This window comes from Tursiops truncatus, chromosome X (genome assembly GCF_011762595.2).
Source record: "Tursiops truncatus isolate mTurTru1 chromosome X, mTurTru1.mat.Y, whole genome shotgun sequence".
Classification (NCBI taxonomy): Eukaryota; Metazoa; Chordata; class Mammalia; order Artiodactyla; family Delphinidae; genus Tursiops; species Tursiops truncatus.
The window spans coordinates 47,172,644-47,188,913 of NC_047055.1; the positions used below are offsets into that span (position 1 = coordinate 47,172,644).

At 39.9% G+C, this 16,270-nt stretch overlaps 1 protein-coding gene across 1 annotated transcript in view; it reads right to left on the reverse strand.

Moving 5' to 3' along the window:
• Positions 1-396: 396 nt before the first annotated feature.
• The window catches only part of DIAPH2 (diaphanous related formin 2), an 890,878-nt gene continuing 875,004 nt past the window's right edge, over positions 397-16,270 (reverse strand). Inside the window, exons 28-29 of the mRNA XM_073799281.1 lie at positions 5,629-5,725; positions 397-4,644 (exon numbers count right to left, since the gene is read on the reverse strand). Of these exons, the coding sequence (XP_073655382.1) occupies positions 5,661-5,725 (65 nt within the window). The 3' untranslated portion in view covers positions 397-4,644; positions 5,629-5,660. The remainder of the gene's footprint in view (positions 4,645-5,628; positions 5,726-16,270) is intronic.

Genomic DNA, 16,270 nt, shown 5'->3' on the forward strand with positions numbered 1-16,270 from the left:
TCCCTCTTGCGTCTCCCTCCCTCCCACCCTCCCTCTCCCACCCCTACAGGCGGTCACAAAGCACGGAGCTGATCTCCCTGTGCTATGCGGCTGCTTCCCACTACCTATCTATTTCACGTTTGGTAGTGTATATATGTCCATGCCTCTCTCTCGCTTTGTCACACCTCACCCTTCCCCCTCCCCATATCCTCAAGTCCATTCTCTAGTAGGTCTGTGTCTTTATTCCCGTCTTACCCCTAGGTTCTTCATGACATTTTTTTTTCTTAAATTCCATATATATGTGTTAGCATACGGTATTTGTCTTTCTCTAGAATGTTCTTACATTCCGTCTTTATACTTCTTCAGTTTGTGCCTTTTCACCCATCCTTAGTATTAATTATCATAGGCAGCACAACATTTAATGTAACCTTAACTTTATTGAATAAGTAAGTATGCATTACAGATAGATTGCAAGTCATTCTTGGTCCTGCAGAGACAGCTGTTTATGCCGAGGCAAAACGAGAACATGAATCCACAGTTCTACTGCTACTGAAATACTTCTGAGTGTCTTGGTATGGGCACAATCTCCCTCAATATCCATTCAAACAGGTTTTGCTGTCACCTCTCCTTTCAGCTGAGGGATTCACAATATCTAAAATAAACTTGTAAAGAACGCTTCTGTATCAGAGGTAGTTTTATACCTACATTATTAATCATAGAAAACATTTGGCCAAAGACTCCATAAAAGGGGCAGAGAAGATACACCAGAGCTCAAAGTTGGAACCAATTATTTTTTCAAGCTAATTGGCCACAGTAACAAAAGTATCAACTGAATTTTAGAATAGCCTGTTCAGCCATTTAACATCAAAGCATGCAGTAGCCTGTGCATACAATAGCTCTTAGCGACAACCTTGAATTTGGCTTGAGCACCAAGGATGCATTTCAAAATGTGAAAAGTACATTTATGTGCAATGACTAGTGTTGTGAGCTGAAAGGTGGCTCCCCAAAGATACGTCCATGTCCTAATTCTCAGAACCCGTGACGTTAACTTAGTTGGGAAAAGGGTCTTCACAGATGTAATTAGTTAAGGATCTTGAAATGAGGAGATTATCACTGATAAACCGGTGGGCCTTTAAATGCTTTCACGAGTGTCTTTATAAGCAGGAGGCAGAGGTAGACTAGACATACAGAGGGAAAGGTGATACGAAGACAGAGCAGGAAGAGATTTGGCCACAAGCCGAGGAATGATGACAGTCACAAGAAACTGGGAGGGGCAAGGAACAGGTTTTCTCCTAGTGCCTCCAGAGGGAGTACAGCCCTGCTAATACCTCAATTTACGGCTTCTGGTCTCCAAAACAGTAAGAGAATGAATGCCTGTTGTTTTAAGTGAACATGTTTGGAGTACTCTGTTACAGCAACCACAGCAACAAACTACAGATTTTGGTACCAGGAAGTCAGGGACTGCTGTAACAAATACCTAAAAATGTAGAAGTGGCTTTGGAATTAGATCACGTGTAGAGGCTGGAAGAATTTTGACGTATGTGGTACAAAAATCATGGACTGCCTTAAACAGACTGTCGGGAAGAATAGGAATGTTAAAGGCGCGTTTCATGAGGGCTCAGAAGGAACTGAGGAACATTTTATTGAAAACTAGAGGAAAGGTGATCCTTGCTATATAGCGGCAAAAAGCTTATCCAAATTGTCTCCAACTGTTGTGTGGAAAGTAGATCTGTAAGTGATGAATTTGGATATTTAGCTGAGGAAATTTGAGAGCAAAGCATTGGAGGTATGGCCTAGATTTTTCTTGAGCTTAGAGTAAAATATAAGAGGAAAGGGATAAATTGAAGAAAGAACTGTTAAGCAGAAAGGACCCAGCACTTGATGATTCAGGAAATTCTGAGCCTATTCAGATTGCAAAACATGCTAAAATGAAGATTCACTGTTAGGATAGTGTGGCTAGTGTGCTCTGGAGATAAAGCCAAGGCTGGATAACCTTTGGCTAGTGCTGTAGAGATTAGGCATTGACTCACTCACTGATCCACTCAATCATCTCAGTAGAAGCCAGGAACAGAGGTGGTGTTATCTGGCAAAGATCTGTGGGGACTCTCTTGTCTCACTAGTAAATCAATATGATATACAGGGGGAGCCTACAAAATTGTTGAGAAAGTTACACCAGCAGAAACAGTTCCAGCTTGGCCTGAAAGGGACAGAGACAGGACAAAATGAGAGAAGGCAGTCAAACTACCAAAACTTTACAGGCAGGAAGTAGGCTGATAAAGCTGCAAAGACGTGATACCCTTCGATAGAAAAGATCAACCCTAGGGCAGAGCTGCAGGTTTAGAGGCAGAAGTACAAGCCATGGGCACAGAGGCAGAGACTTGATCCATGGGCCAAGAGGCCAGAGCTGCAGGCCTAAAGGATGTAGCCCTGAGACAAGGAGGATTATTGTCAAGTCTTGAAACCTAAGGGGATTCTGCCTGGCCAAATTCTGAAAATCATCAGGACAGGTGACTCCTTTCTATGTTTGTTCCACTTTCTCCCTTTTGGAATAGGAACGTCTATAACTATTATCATATGCCTGTCCCACCACTGTATTCTGGAAACAGGGGCCTTGTTAATGGCTTGTTTCACTGATTCACAGATGCAAAGGAATTTTGCCCCAGGGTTTTCACCTATAGCTGATTTAGATGATCTAGGTGAGCTTTGGAACTTTTGAACTGAAGATGTTTGGATGAGATTTTAGACTTAGGGTTGAGACTTTTAGGAGTGTTGGGATAGGGTGAATATACTTTGCACATGGGACAGACATAAATTTGGGGGGGTCCAGAGGGCAGACTGTCATGGGCTAAAGGTCACCTCCAAAAAGATATGTCCACATCCTAATCCCCAGAACCTATGAATGTTACGTTTTTGGAAGAAGGGTCTTACAGATGTAATTAAGTTTAGGGTCTTCACATGAAATTATCCTGGATTATCTAGGTGGGCCCTAAATTCCAACAAAAGTGTCCTTATAAGAGAGGGGCATAGGGAGATTAAATACATAGAGGAGAAGGTGATGTGAAGATGGAGCAGAGAGAGAGATGTGGCCGTAACCCAAAGAATGCCAATAGCTACCCGAAGCTGGAAGAGGCAAGGGAAGAGTTTCTTCTAGAGCCTCTGGAGGGAGCATGACCCTTGATTTTGGACATCTGGCCACCACAACCATGAAAGAATAAATTTCTGATATGTTAGGTCACCAAGTTTGTAGTAATTTGTTACAGCAGCCAGAGGAAACTAGTACAACTAGTAAACATTTTAAAGGGTTTTGCAATTTTAAAAAACATTCTGAAGAAAATCTGCATAAATTGGTGCTTCTCACGTGTGGCAGTAATAAACCCAACAAAAGACTTTAGTATAATTTGGTTCTATACTAAAAATGTCACTATGTACTTTTTTCTGGTGATAATTTTCAATCTAAAACAGAACTGCAAATGGCTAGAGCAGGCCCATTATAAATCTGGGAAGCAAACCCTTTAATTGAGTTATCAGAACTTCGTGAAAGACCCTGAACGGTCTCATAATGTTTGTGAAAAGCATGTGGAATTATTCTAAATACAAATATATAATTTATCAATAATAGTACTTTTTTTCCCCACAAACTAAAAAATAAGGCAAGTTCACATCTGGAAAAGGTGATATTCATCAGTATGTCCACCTTGACCAGCCTGATAATATGGCATGGCAAATGCCCCTAAATATTAGTCAGGGTGAATATTTCAAAATATCATTTTCCTACAGTCTGAAAAGCTATCAAAAGACTCAAAGAAGCCATACCATGAAGATTTCAGAAAAGACTTTGTGAAGTTAAAAATACGTACATTAAGTATTTACATAAATTAGTAGAACCTAAATCTTTGTTGCTGTTGTTATTGTTAAAAAAACAGTGTGTGAAATTGATATGTCCCTTAAACTTGTGTGTGTGTGCATATGTGTGTGTCTTAAGATAGATGATAGGATAAAATTGTAAAATCTCAGATCCTGTTACTGCTTTTGATTTCTCTATTGTAGCAGCTTCAGAGCTTTGTAAAGGATAAGACCCAAGTAAGAATGCACTGGAGGAAAAGGCAGCAATTTGAATCACTGTACGTCTATAAAAAGGAAACTGTGAGCTATTGGTCGCTTGGTTACATTATCTCAGGGAGTGACTTGCCAAGCCGGTCTCTTGTTCTTTCTGAATGTCTATAATGTACTTTGGAGGAAGTAGAAATAGGATTTTCTTTATAAGAAATATACATATAAGAAATCTTTTACAATCATCTGCATGGATTAGTCCAGAGAAGTTATACCACATTATTACAATGCATTTTTAAAAATAATAGACAAGTATAACTTCTCCTCCCTCATCTATTTAAGAAAAATGTAGAGCCTGTTTTTTCCTCCTAGAGTTGTTTCGGCAGCATCATTTGAATTTGTTAATATAAGGTAAATAAGTATGATGATGATTGAGAAGTTCACTTAGTCACTGGGATGTGGAATTATTGTAGCAGGAGATATAAATATATACACATATATACAGATACATACATGTAATTTCTGTTTCTTCTTCAGATCACCACGGAGGAACTGGAAAGGGGAGTAGAAAGGCAGATAAAACAACTGACCTTTCGGACAGTTTTCTGCTGCCTCCTGCGGAGAGAAATATTTTTCCCCTCAGATCTCCTAGAACTCTATTCCCTGCCTTCAAGGGGGGTGTGGGAGAAAGAAGCAATAGAGAGAAGAAATAAACCATGGAGAATAGAGAGCAATATTTACCTTTAAAAATCTGAATAAAGGTAACAGAATTTGCAGGTTCAGCCCTAGCATAAACATTAAAATGTGAGGTTTTTCTCAAAAACAGCCATATAAAGTATTTGTATAAAGTAGATATATGTGCATAATTAGAAAATACCTCTTTAAATAAAGTTTAAATCACTTTCTCTAACTGCTTCTGTTAAACTTTCTGGCTTATTTTTAGCAATGATAAGTGCCTGCAATATCATGCTGAAACTCTAGATTAATGATAAGTTTAATTTCAGCCGAAGCAGATGAATCCATCAACTTTCACTTGAGATAAGATTCTAAGTAACTTGACGGGGGGTGAAGCAGTACTTTTTCTGAGTTTCCAAAAATGGCTTCTTTTATAGAGTGTGCAATATCAGTGCCTTTCCAAACCATTAACAAACACACACATTTTCACTGGCCTTTTCCTTTTCTATATAACAGGAATCAGAAGTAGACACTGACTAATTCTTTCTATTCTTTTTCTTCTCTTTTCTTCCTTTCTTTTTGTGGGGGGGGTGACTTCAAATTTGAGTAATAATATTATACATTTTTGACAGACTGAATGGATTTGAAAGTCTTTGGAACTCTTCAATTTCTTACACTTTTCATCATCACGGTCAGGCCACACACAGTAACAAATAATACATATCTTTACACTAAAAGGGAACGTATTTTATAATCCTGGTAATTGTGTTCGTATTAGTATAACTGTGGGAGGAGTCTTGCAATAACTTTACATATGCACGCTATTGCATCCAGCTCAGCTTGATCTTTGCAGAAATGTACTTATTTCCTCTCCATCCCTTGAGTGCATGTTTTGTTCCTCCCAAAATGTATGATTTTGTTTACTTAAGTATTTTCATATTCTTTGGCATCAGGAATCACTTAGATGAGATAGCTTCATTGTGGCGAGAGCGTGACCTTTCCAAAGGTACTCGTCTGTTATCTGTAAGACAAAGAGAAAAAGAACCAAAAACATGGTGAGCTTTAGATCCCAGCTGTTATGTGATGTCAGGTTGAGAGAGGTTTTCAAACAGTCCTGAAAAATTACTTCAAATGAATATATAAATAACAAGGAGCCAAGATCTGAGGCGTTCATGCTGCAGCTCCCAGGCTGAGTTCAAGAGTTTGAAATCAGCATTAAATGACTTTTCTTGGTAAGTGAAGTCAGAGTGATAAAAGAAATGGAAGAATTCGCTCAAGCACAGTCCCCTTGGAAATAGCAGGCGACAACAAAATTCCTTGGTAAAGATGTTAAATTGAAAGGATCTATGTACAGTGCCTTTTGTTGGAAAGCACTTCAATTCCCCATGAGTTTTCAATCTGTATGTTGGCTATCTCTAGCGCACACCAGCGTGGGCAGAGCAAAAAAGAGTTTTTATTTTTTACAATGATTGCAATATATGGCAATCAAATCAGCTACCAAGTCTTTGCCTGATTATGTGATGTAAACAAATTCAATACATTATATAGTCATTATGGGACTGAATAATGAATAGGTCCCATTCCCCTCACCCGTCACGGGAAAAATAATCACTGTAGAGAGAACTGTTGGCACAAAGCTTGGAAAGCATTGAAAGTTGCTGAAAATAGTTTTAGCTTTAATAGGAAAAAGGTTTACAGCTCTGCATTGTGATGATCACTACTATGTTATTATCACCTCTGTTTTATGCTCAGCTTAAATGCAACTGATGTCGGTGAAAATCCCTTTCTGAAAAAAGCATAATGCACTTAGATTCTCTATTTAGAATGAGACTAGGTCCCTAGAAATAATGACAACTACCAGCACTTACATAAATCCTAACACTTTACACTCGTTAATTTGCTAATTCACACAACATCCCCAGGAGGTAGGCGCATTTCATTCTATCCTATTATCTCTGCTTTAGTGATGAAGGTTACACAGCAAATCAATGGTATGACAGGGGCTTATAATGCAAAGTTAATGCCTAAATGTCAGGCCTGCTTTGTTCAGAGGTAGATGTTGGGGCCTCCCAGGCTCCTACTCATTTCCTCCCTAAGATCATACCCAAGGAGCACATTCTGCCTGTCCCATGGGGAGGATGGACTGTGAGAAATGTTGAGGTTTTGCCATGGGATCTTTCTCATCTGTGCTAGTGTTTCTCGAGTGATTCCGGGTAGTCTGTGGTCAGTACACAGAGCAAAAGCTAACTGGCCTCCATAACCTTGGCCTCGTTAACACCACAGAATGAGTGCACTGAACCAACCAGCCATAAGTTCAAAGTGCCTTATAATGCAATAATATCACTGAGAGGTGAGAAAGAAAGAGATATTTTCTCTATTCAGAGATGTATCTGAGTGATAGATTATTTGGGCATCCTTTTAAAGATACCATTAAAAAATCCATTATTTAGTTTGTGATATGGATCACAATTCAGCTAAAAATGTCAAGATAACATTCCTAGATAAAGAGCTTATTACTTAGATGTCACTGGTTTGCAGATTGGTTTGGGACTTCTTAGAAGACATTTACAAATGAGATTATAATATGATGGCTACCATTGCATTGCTAGCATTTAAGTATTCAGTGTTAAAGCTATCAGATATGAGAATGATGGTACCATTCACAGAGGATTGTCCCAGCTCAGAAAAAAGGCTTGTGCCTTGGTGGTCCTACACACTAAGGTCAGCTGGCATCCACACTCACTCCAGGAATGCTATTGGTACCCCATACCACCACTCACTGCCCACTGGATTCAAGAGATGTACCACATACAAAAACCTAGCCTTGCAGCAGTAAATGAAGTGATGACAGGATTCACATCAACCTGTAACTTTCTTGGTAGCATCTGGTGTGAGAAAATAAACTTTCAAGTCAAAATGAACTGGGGAAAGGAGACTGAAGCTTTTGGAAGGCAGGATAAACACTGGTTGATGGCCCAAATCCAGCTCTTGGCATACACAAAAGAGAATTATTCTATATTTCGTCCCTTCCTCTTTCCTTCTCTCCCTCTATCCCTCCCTTCCTTCTCTGTCTCTCTCTCTTTAAAATTTTTTTGGTACCTAATTGGTACCTATGTATATGAGATAATTATAAGTAGAAGCAATCCTGAAAGGCCATCACCTGTATTTTTGAAATGTCAACCTCCAACATTGTTTATGAGAAAATGACACTAGAAACAATGGCAGCAGGGGACCTTCAAGATGGCGGAGGAGTAAGACGTGGAGATCACCTTCCTCCCCACAGATACATCAGAAATACATCTACACGTGGAACAACTCCTACAGAACACCTACTGAATGCTGGCAGAAGACCTCAGACTTCCCCAAAGACAAGAAACTCCCCACGTACCTGGGTAGGCAAAAGAAAAAATAAAAAACAGAGACAAAAGAATAGGGACAGAACCTGCACCTCTCGGAGGGAGCTGTGAAGGAGGAAAAGTTTCCACACACTAGGAAGCCCCTTCACTGGCAGAGACAGGGAGTGGCGAAGGGGAAGCTTAGGAACCACGGAGGAGAACGCAGCAACAGGGGTGCAGAGGGCAAAGCGGAGAGATTGCCACACAGAGGATCATTGCCAATGATCACTCACCAGCCTGAGAGGCTTGTCAGCTCACCCACCAGGGAGGGTGGGAGCTGGGAGCTGAGGCTCGGGCTTCGGAGGTCAGATCCCAGGGAGAGGACTGGGGTTGGATGAGTGAACACAGCCTGAACGGGGCTAGCGCACCACAGCTAACTGGGAGGGAATCTGGGAAAAAGTCTGGAACTGCCTAAGAGGCAAGAAACCATTGTTTTGCAGTGCATGAAGAGAGGAGATCCAGAACACCACCTAAATGAGCTTCAAAGACAGGCGTGAGCCGTGGCTGCGCGGCTATCAGCACAGACACCAGAGATGGGCATGAGACGCTAAGGCTGCTGCTGCTACCACCAAGAATCCTGTGTGCAAGCACGGCTCACTATCCACACACCCCAACCCCAGAAGCCTGTGCAGCCCGCCAATGTCAGGGTTCCGTGATCCAGGGACAACGTCCCTGGAAGAACACATGGCACGCCTCAGGCTTTTGCAAAGTCACAGCAGCCTCTGTTGCTGCAGGCTGGTCCCGCATTCCAATTATGACTACCATACCCCTCCCTCTCCCTGGTCTGAATGAGCAAGAGCACCCTAATCAGCTGCTGCTGTAAACCCCTCCTGTCTGGGCAGGGAACAGATGCCTGAGGGTGACGTACACGCAGAGATGGTGCCAAAACCAAAGCTGAACCCCCGGAGCTATGCAAACAAAGAAGAGAAAGGGACATTTTTCCCGGCAGTCTCAGAGGCAGCAGATTAAATTCCCATAATCAACTTGATGTACTTGCATATGTGGAATACTTGAATAGACAATGAATTGTCCCAAAATTGAGGCAGTGGACTTCGGGAACAACTGTAGACTTGGGGTTTGCGGTCTGTAACTGATTTGTTTCTGATTTTTATGTTCACCTTAGTTTAGTTTTTAGTGCTTGTTATCATTGGTGGATTTGTTTATTGGTTTGGTTGCTCTCTTCTTTTTTTATTTTAATAATTAAAAGAATTTTAAAATTATTTTAAATTTTTCTTTCTTTTTTTTCCCTTTTTCTACTAAGCCGTGTGGCTGACAGGGTCTTGGCGCTCTGGCCTGGTGTCAGGCCTGAGCCTCTGAGGTGGGAGAGCCGAGTTCAGGACACTGGACACCAGAAACCTCCTGGCCTCCCATAATATCAATCAGCGAGATCTCTCCTAGAGATCTCCGCCTCAACACTAAGACCCAGCTCTACCCAATGGCCAACAAGCTCCAGTGCTGGATGCCCCATGCCAAACAACAAACCCACCCATTAGCAGAGAGGCTATCTAAAATCATACTAAGCTCACAAACACCCCAAAACACACCATGGGATGTGGCCCTGCCCACCAGAAACACAAGATCCAGCCCCACCCACCAGAACACAGGCACCAGTCCCCTCCACCAGGAAGCCTACACAACCCACTGAACCAACCTCACCCATTAGGGGTAGACACCAAAAACAATGGGAACTACGAACCTGCAGCCTGTGCAAAGGAGACCCCAAACACAGTAAGATAAGCAAAATGAGAAGACAAAGAAACACACAGCAGATGACAGAGGATGGTAAAAACCTACTAGACTAAACAAATGAAGAGGAAATAGTCAGTCTACCTGAAAAAGAATTCATAGCAAGGGTAGTAAAGATGATCCAAAATCTTGGAAATAGAATGGAAAAAATAAAAGAAATGTTTAACGAAGACCTAGAAGAACTAAAGACCAAACAAACAATGATGAACAACACAATAAATGAAATTAAAAATTCTCTAGAAGGAATGAATAGCAGAATGACTGAGGCAGAAGAATGGATAAGTGACCTTGAAGATAAAATAGTGGAAATACGACAGAGCAGAGTAAAGAAAAAAGAATGAAAAGATTGAGGACGGGTCTGAGAGACCTCTGGGACAACATTAAACACACCAACATTCAACTTAAAGGGGTATTAGAAGAAGAGAGAAAAAGAAAGAGACAGAAAATATTTGAAGAGATTATAGTTGAAAACTTCCCTAACATGGGAAAGGAAATAATCAATCAAGCCCAGGAAGCACAGAGAGTCCCATACAGGATAAATCCCAGTAGAAACAGGTCAAAACACATATTAAACTATCAAAAATTAAATAAAAAGAAAAAATATTAAAAGCAGTAGGAGAAGAGCAAGAAATAACATACAAGAGAATCCCCACAAGTTTAAGAGCTGACCTATCAGCTCAAACTCTGCAAGCCAGAAGGGAGTGGCAGGACATAGTTAAAGTGATGAAAGGGAAAAAATTACAACCTAGATTACTCTATTCAGCAAGGATCTCATTCAGGTTTTTTTTTCTTCTTCTTTTTTTTTTTTTTTGCGATATGTGGGCCTCTCACTGTTGTGGCCTCTCCCATTGCGGAGCACAGGCTCCAGACGTGCAGGCTCAGCGGCCATGGCTCATGGGCCGAGCTGCTCCGCGGCATGTGGGATCTTCCCAGACCGGGGCACGAACCCGTGTCCCCTGCATCGGCAAGCGGACTCTCAACCACTGTGCCACCAGGGAAGCCCTGGTTTTGTTTTTTTGCAGTACGCGGGCCTTTCACTGCTGTGGCCTCTCCCATTGCAGAGCACAGGCTCCGGACGTGCAGGCTCAGCGGCCATGGCTCATGGGCCTAGCCGCTCCGCGGCATGTGGGATCTTCCTGGACCAGGGCACGAATGCGTGTCCCCTGCATCGGCAGGCGGACTCTCAACCACGGCGCCACCAGGGAAGCCCTCATTCAGGTTTGATGGAGAAATTACAAACTTTACAGACAAGCAAAAGTTAAGAGAATTCAGCACCACCAAACCAGCTTTAAAACAAATGCTAAAGGAACTTTTCTAAGCAGAAAACACAAGAGGAGGAAAAGGCCTACAAAAACAAACCCAAAACAATTAAGACAATGGTAATAGGAACATACATATCGATAACTACCTTAAATGTAAATGGATTAAATGCTCCAACCAAAAGACATAGACTGGCAGAATGGACACAAAAACAAGACCCGTTTATATGCTGTCTACAGACCTAGGGACACATACAGACTGAAAGTGAAGGGATGGAAAAAGGTATTCCACGCAAATGGAAATCAAAGAAAGCTGGAGTAGCAATTCTCATATCAGACAAAATAGACTTTAAAATAAAGACTATTACAAGAGACAAAGAAGGACACTACATAATGATCAAGGGATCAATCCAAGAAGAAGATACAACAAGTGTAAACATTTATGCACCAAACACAGGAGCACCACAATACATAAGGCAAATGCTAACAGCCATAAAAGGGGAAATTGACAGTAACAAAATCATAGTAGGGGACTTTAACATCCCACTTTCACCAATGGACAGATCATCCAAAATGAAATAAATAAGGAAACACAAGCTTTAAACGCCACATTAAACAAGATGGACTGCATTGATATTTCTAGGGCATTCCATCCAAAAACAACAGAATACACTTTCTTCTCAGGTACTCATGGAATATTCTTCAGGATAGATCATATCTTGGGTCACAGATGAAGCCTTGGTAAATTTAAGAAAATTGAAATCGTATCAAGTACCTTTTCTGACCACAATGCTATGAGACTAGATATCAATTACAGGAAAAGATCTGTAAAAAATACAAACACATGGAGGCTAAACAATACGCTACTAAATAACCAAGACATCACTGAAGAAATCAAAGAGGAAATCAAAAAATACCTAGAGACAAATGCCAATGAAAACATGATGACTCAATACCTATGGGATGCAGCAAAAGCAGTTCTAAAAGGGAAGTTTATAGCAACACAATCCTACCTCAAGAAACAAGAAACATCTCAAATAAGTAACCTAACCTTACACCTGAAGCAATTAGAGAAAAAAGAACAACAACAAAAAAAAACCCCAACGTTAGCAGATGGAAAGAAATCATAAAGATCACATCAGAAATACATGAAAAAGAAATGAAAGAAACAAAGGCAAAGACCAATAAAACTAAAAGCTGGTTCTTTGAGAAGTAAACAAAATTGATAAACCATTAGCCAGACTCATCAAGAAGAAAAGGGAGAAGACTCAAATCAACAGAATTTGAAATGAAAAAGGAGAAGTAACAACTGACAGTGTAGAAATACAAAGGGTCATGAGAGATTACTACAAGCAACTATATGCCAATAAAATGGACAACCTGGAAGAAATCGATGAATTCTTAAAAAAGCACAACTTTCTGAGACTGAACCAGGAAGAAATAGAAAATATAAACAGACCAATCACAAGCACTGATGATGAAACTGTCATTAAGAAGCTTCCAACAAACAAAAGCCCAGGATCAGATGGCTTCACAGGCGAATTCTATCAAACATTTAGAGAAGAGCTAACACCTATCCTTCTCAAACTCTTCCAAAATATAGCAGAGGGAGGAACACTCCCAAACTCATTCTACGAGGCCACCATCACCCTGACACCAAAACCAGACAAAGATGTCACAAAAAAAGAAACCTACAGGCCAACATTACTGATGAACATAGGTGCAAAAGTCTTCAACAAAATACAAGCCAACAGAATCCAACAGCACATTAAAGGATCATACACCATGATCAAGTGGGGTTTATCCCAGGAATGAAAGAATTCTTCAGTATATGCAAATCAATCAATGTGATACACCATATTAACAAACTGAAGGATGAAAACCATATGATCATCTCAATAGATGCAGAAAAAGCTTTGACAATATTCAACACCCATTTATGAAACTCTCCAGAAAGTAGGCACAGAGGGAAACTTCCTCAACATAATAAAGTCCATATATGACAAATCCACAGCCAACATCATTCTCAATGGTGAAAAACTGAAACCGTTTTCTCTAAGATCAGGAACAAGGCAAGGTTGCCCACTTTCACCACTATTATTCAACATAGTTTTGGAAGTTTTAGCCATGGCAATCAGAGAAGAAAAAGAAATAAAATGAATCCAAATCAGAAAAGAAGAAGTAAAACTGTCACTGTTTGCAAGTGATGATACTATACATAGAGAATCCTAAAGATGCTACCAGAAAACTCCTAGAGCTAATCAATGAATTTGGTAAAGTAGAGGGATACAAAATTAATGCACAGAAATCTCGTGCATTCCTACACACTAACGACGAAAAATCTGAAAGAGGAATTAAGGAAACACTCTCATTTACCACTGCAACAAAAGGAATGAAATACCTCAGAATAAACCTACCTAGGGAGACAAAAGACCTGTACGCACAAAACTATAAGACACTGATGAAAGAAATTAAAGACAATACAAATGGATGAAGAGATATACCATGTTCTTGTATTGGAAGAATCAACATTTTGAAAATATACTACCCAAAGCAATGTACAGATTCAATGCAATCCCTTTCAAACTACCACTGGCATTTTTCACAAAACTAGAACAAAAATTTCACAATTTGTATGGAAACACAGAAGACCCCGAATAGTCAAAGCAATGTTGAGAAAGAAAAATGGAGCTGGAGGAATCAGGCTCCCTGACTTCAGACTATACTACAAAGCTACAGGAATCAAGACAGTATGGTACTGGCACAAAAACAGAAATATAGATCAATGGAACACGATAGAAATCCCAGAGATAAAACCATGCACATATGGTCATCTTATTTTTGATAAAGGAGGCAAGAATATACAATGGAGAAAAGACAGCCTCTTCAATAAGTGGTGCTGGGAAAACTGGACAGCTACATGTAAAAGAATGAAATTAGAACACTCCTGAGCACCATACACAAGAATAAACTCAAAATGGATTAAAGACCTAAATGTAAGGCCAGACACTATCAAACTCTTAGAGGAAAACATAGGCAGAACACTCTATGACATAAATCACAGCAAGATCCTTTTTGACCCACCTCCTAGAGAAATGGATATAAAAACAAAAATATACAAATGGGACCTAACGAAACTTAAAAGCTTTTGCACAGCAAAGGAAATCACAAACAAGACTAAAAGACAACACTCAGAATGGGAGAAAATATTTGCAAACAAAGCAACTGACAAAGGATTCATCTCCAAAATATACAAGCAGCTCATGCAGCTTAATATCAAAGAAACAAACAACCCAATCCAAAAATGGGCAGAAGACCTAATAGACATTTCTCCAAAGAAGATATACAGATTGCCAACAAACACATGAAAGGATGTTCAATATCACTAATCATTAGAAAAATGCAAATCAAAACCACAATGAGGTATCACCTCACACTGGTCAGAATGTCCATCATCAAAAAATCTACAAACAATAAATGCTGGAGAGGATGTGGATGAGATGGAACACTCTTGCACTGTTGGTGGGAATGTAAATGATACAGCCACTATGGAGAACAGTATGGAGGTTCCTTAAAAAATTAAAAATAGGACTACCATACGACCCAGCAATTCCACTACTGGGCATATACCTTGTGAAAACCATAGTTCAAAATAAGTCATGTACCACAATGTTCATTACAGCTTTATTTACAATAGCCAGGACATGGAAGCAACCTAAGGGTCCAATGACAGAAGAATGGATAAAGAAGATATGGCACATATATACAATGGAATATTACTCAGCCATGAAAAGAAATGAAATTGAGTTATTTGTAGTGAGGTGGATGGACCTAGATTCTGTCATACAGAATGAAGTAAGTCAGAAGCAAATACCGTATGCTAACACATATATATGGAATCTAAAAAAAATGGTTCTCATGAACCTGGGGCAGGACAGGATTAAAGATGCAGACGTAAAGAATGGACTTGAGGACACAGGGAGGGGTAAGGGTAAGCTGGGATGAAGTGAGAGAGTAGCACTGACATATATACACTACTAAATGTAAAATAGATAGCTAGTGGGAAGCAGCTACATCGCACAGGGAGATTAGCTTGGTGCTTTGTGACCACCTAGAGGGGTGGGATAGGGAGGGTGGGGGGGGAGATGCAAGAGGGAGGGGATATGGGGATATATGTATACATATAGCTGATTCACTTTGTTATACAGCAGAAACTAACACAACATTGTAAAGCAATTATACTCCAATAAAGATGTTAAAAAGAAGAAAAAAGAAACAATGACAGCAAGACTGCTATGGGTTTTTGTGATTTATTTATGATTCTCTGTAAGTATGTTAAAACTATTTTAGGTACAAAATATATTTATACTCTAGAGCTGTATGGATCAGGTAGAAGTGCAATTGGGACGATAATATGTTATATGTATATATAATATGGATATATATGAATATAAATATTCATCTTCATCTCTTCTCACAGTCTAATAGCTCACAATCTAATGATAGCAATTTTCATACTTGGATTCATGCCTTCTTTGAGGCAGAGATTGAGAATCACTGAATATTTAAAAATACAACTTCTATATTTATAGTATTAAATACTAATGGGTAAAAAATCAGTGGTCTGACCCTCATAATGTCAGGACACATGGTTGGCATCAAATTTATGAGAAAAGAGCAAATGCTAGTTACTATTGCTGTTGGGGTGATGCAGTAATTTGGGTGATTGTGAGAGTGATTGCACGTCCTATTTGGAAACATAGGTGAAAGAGGCAGGTGCCCATGTGATATGATTTGAGAGCTTCAGGAGCCCCAGATTGAACCAAATCCACTTTTCTACACAGTCTTATTCTCCCAACACTACTGATACTAGAATAGTTTAGATGGAAAAAAATAGGAGTCTCTCCTCCAAAAAGTCAATAGTTTAAAAAATATGTATTTACCTGAGGTGATGCAGAGGGCTTTGTTAATAAGTAGTGGCTTCCCTTTCCAATTTGCCTTGTTGTGTTTTTGGAAATGAAAGAGAGGAAGATGGGGGGAGCATCAGGCTATGTGTGTATACTTGTTGGGGATATTGTGCAATGAGATACAGGAAAATACATTTCATCAGAGGTTGAGGAAACATGATTTGTCATAATGTTCCTCTGTTTCCATTTTCTGAATGCA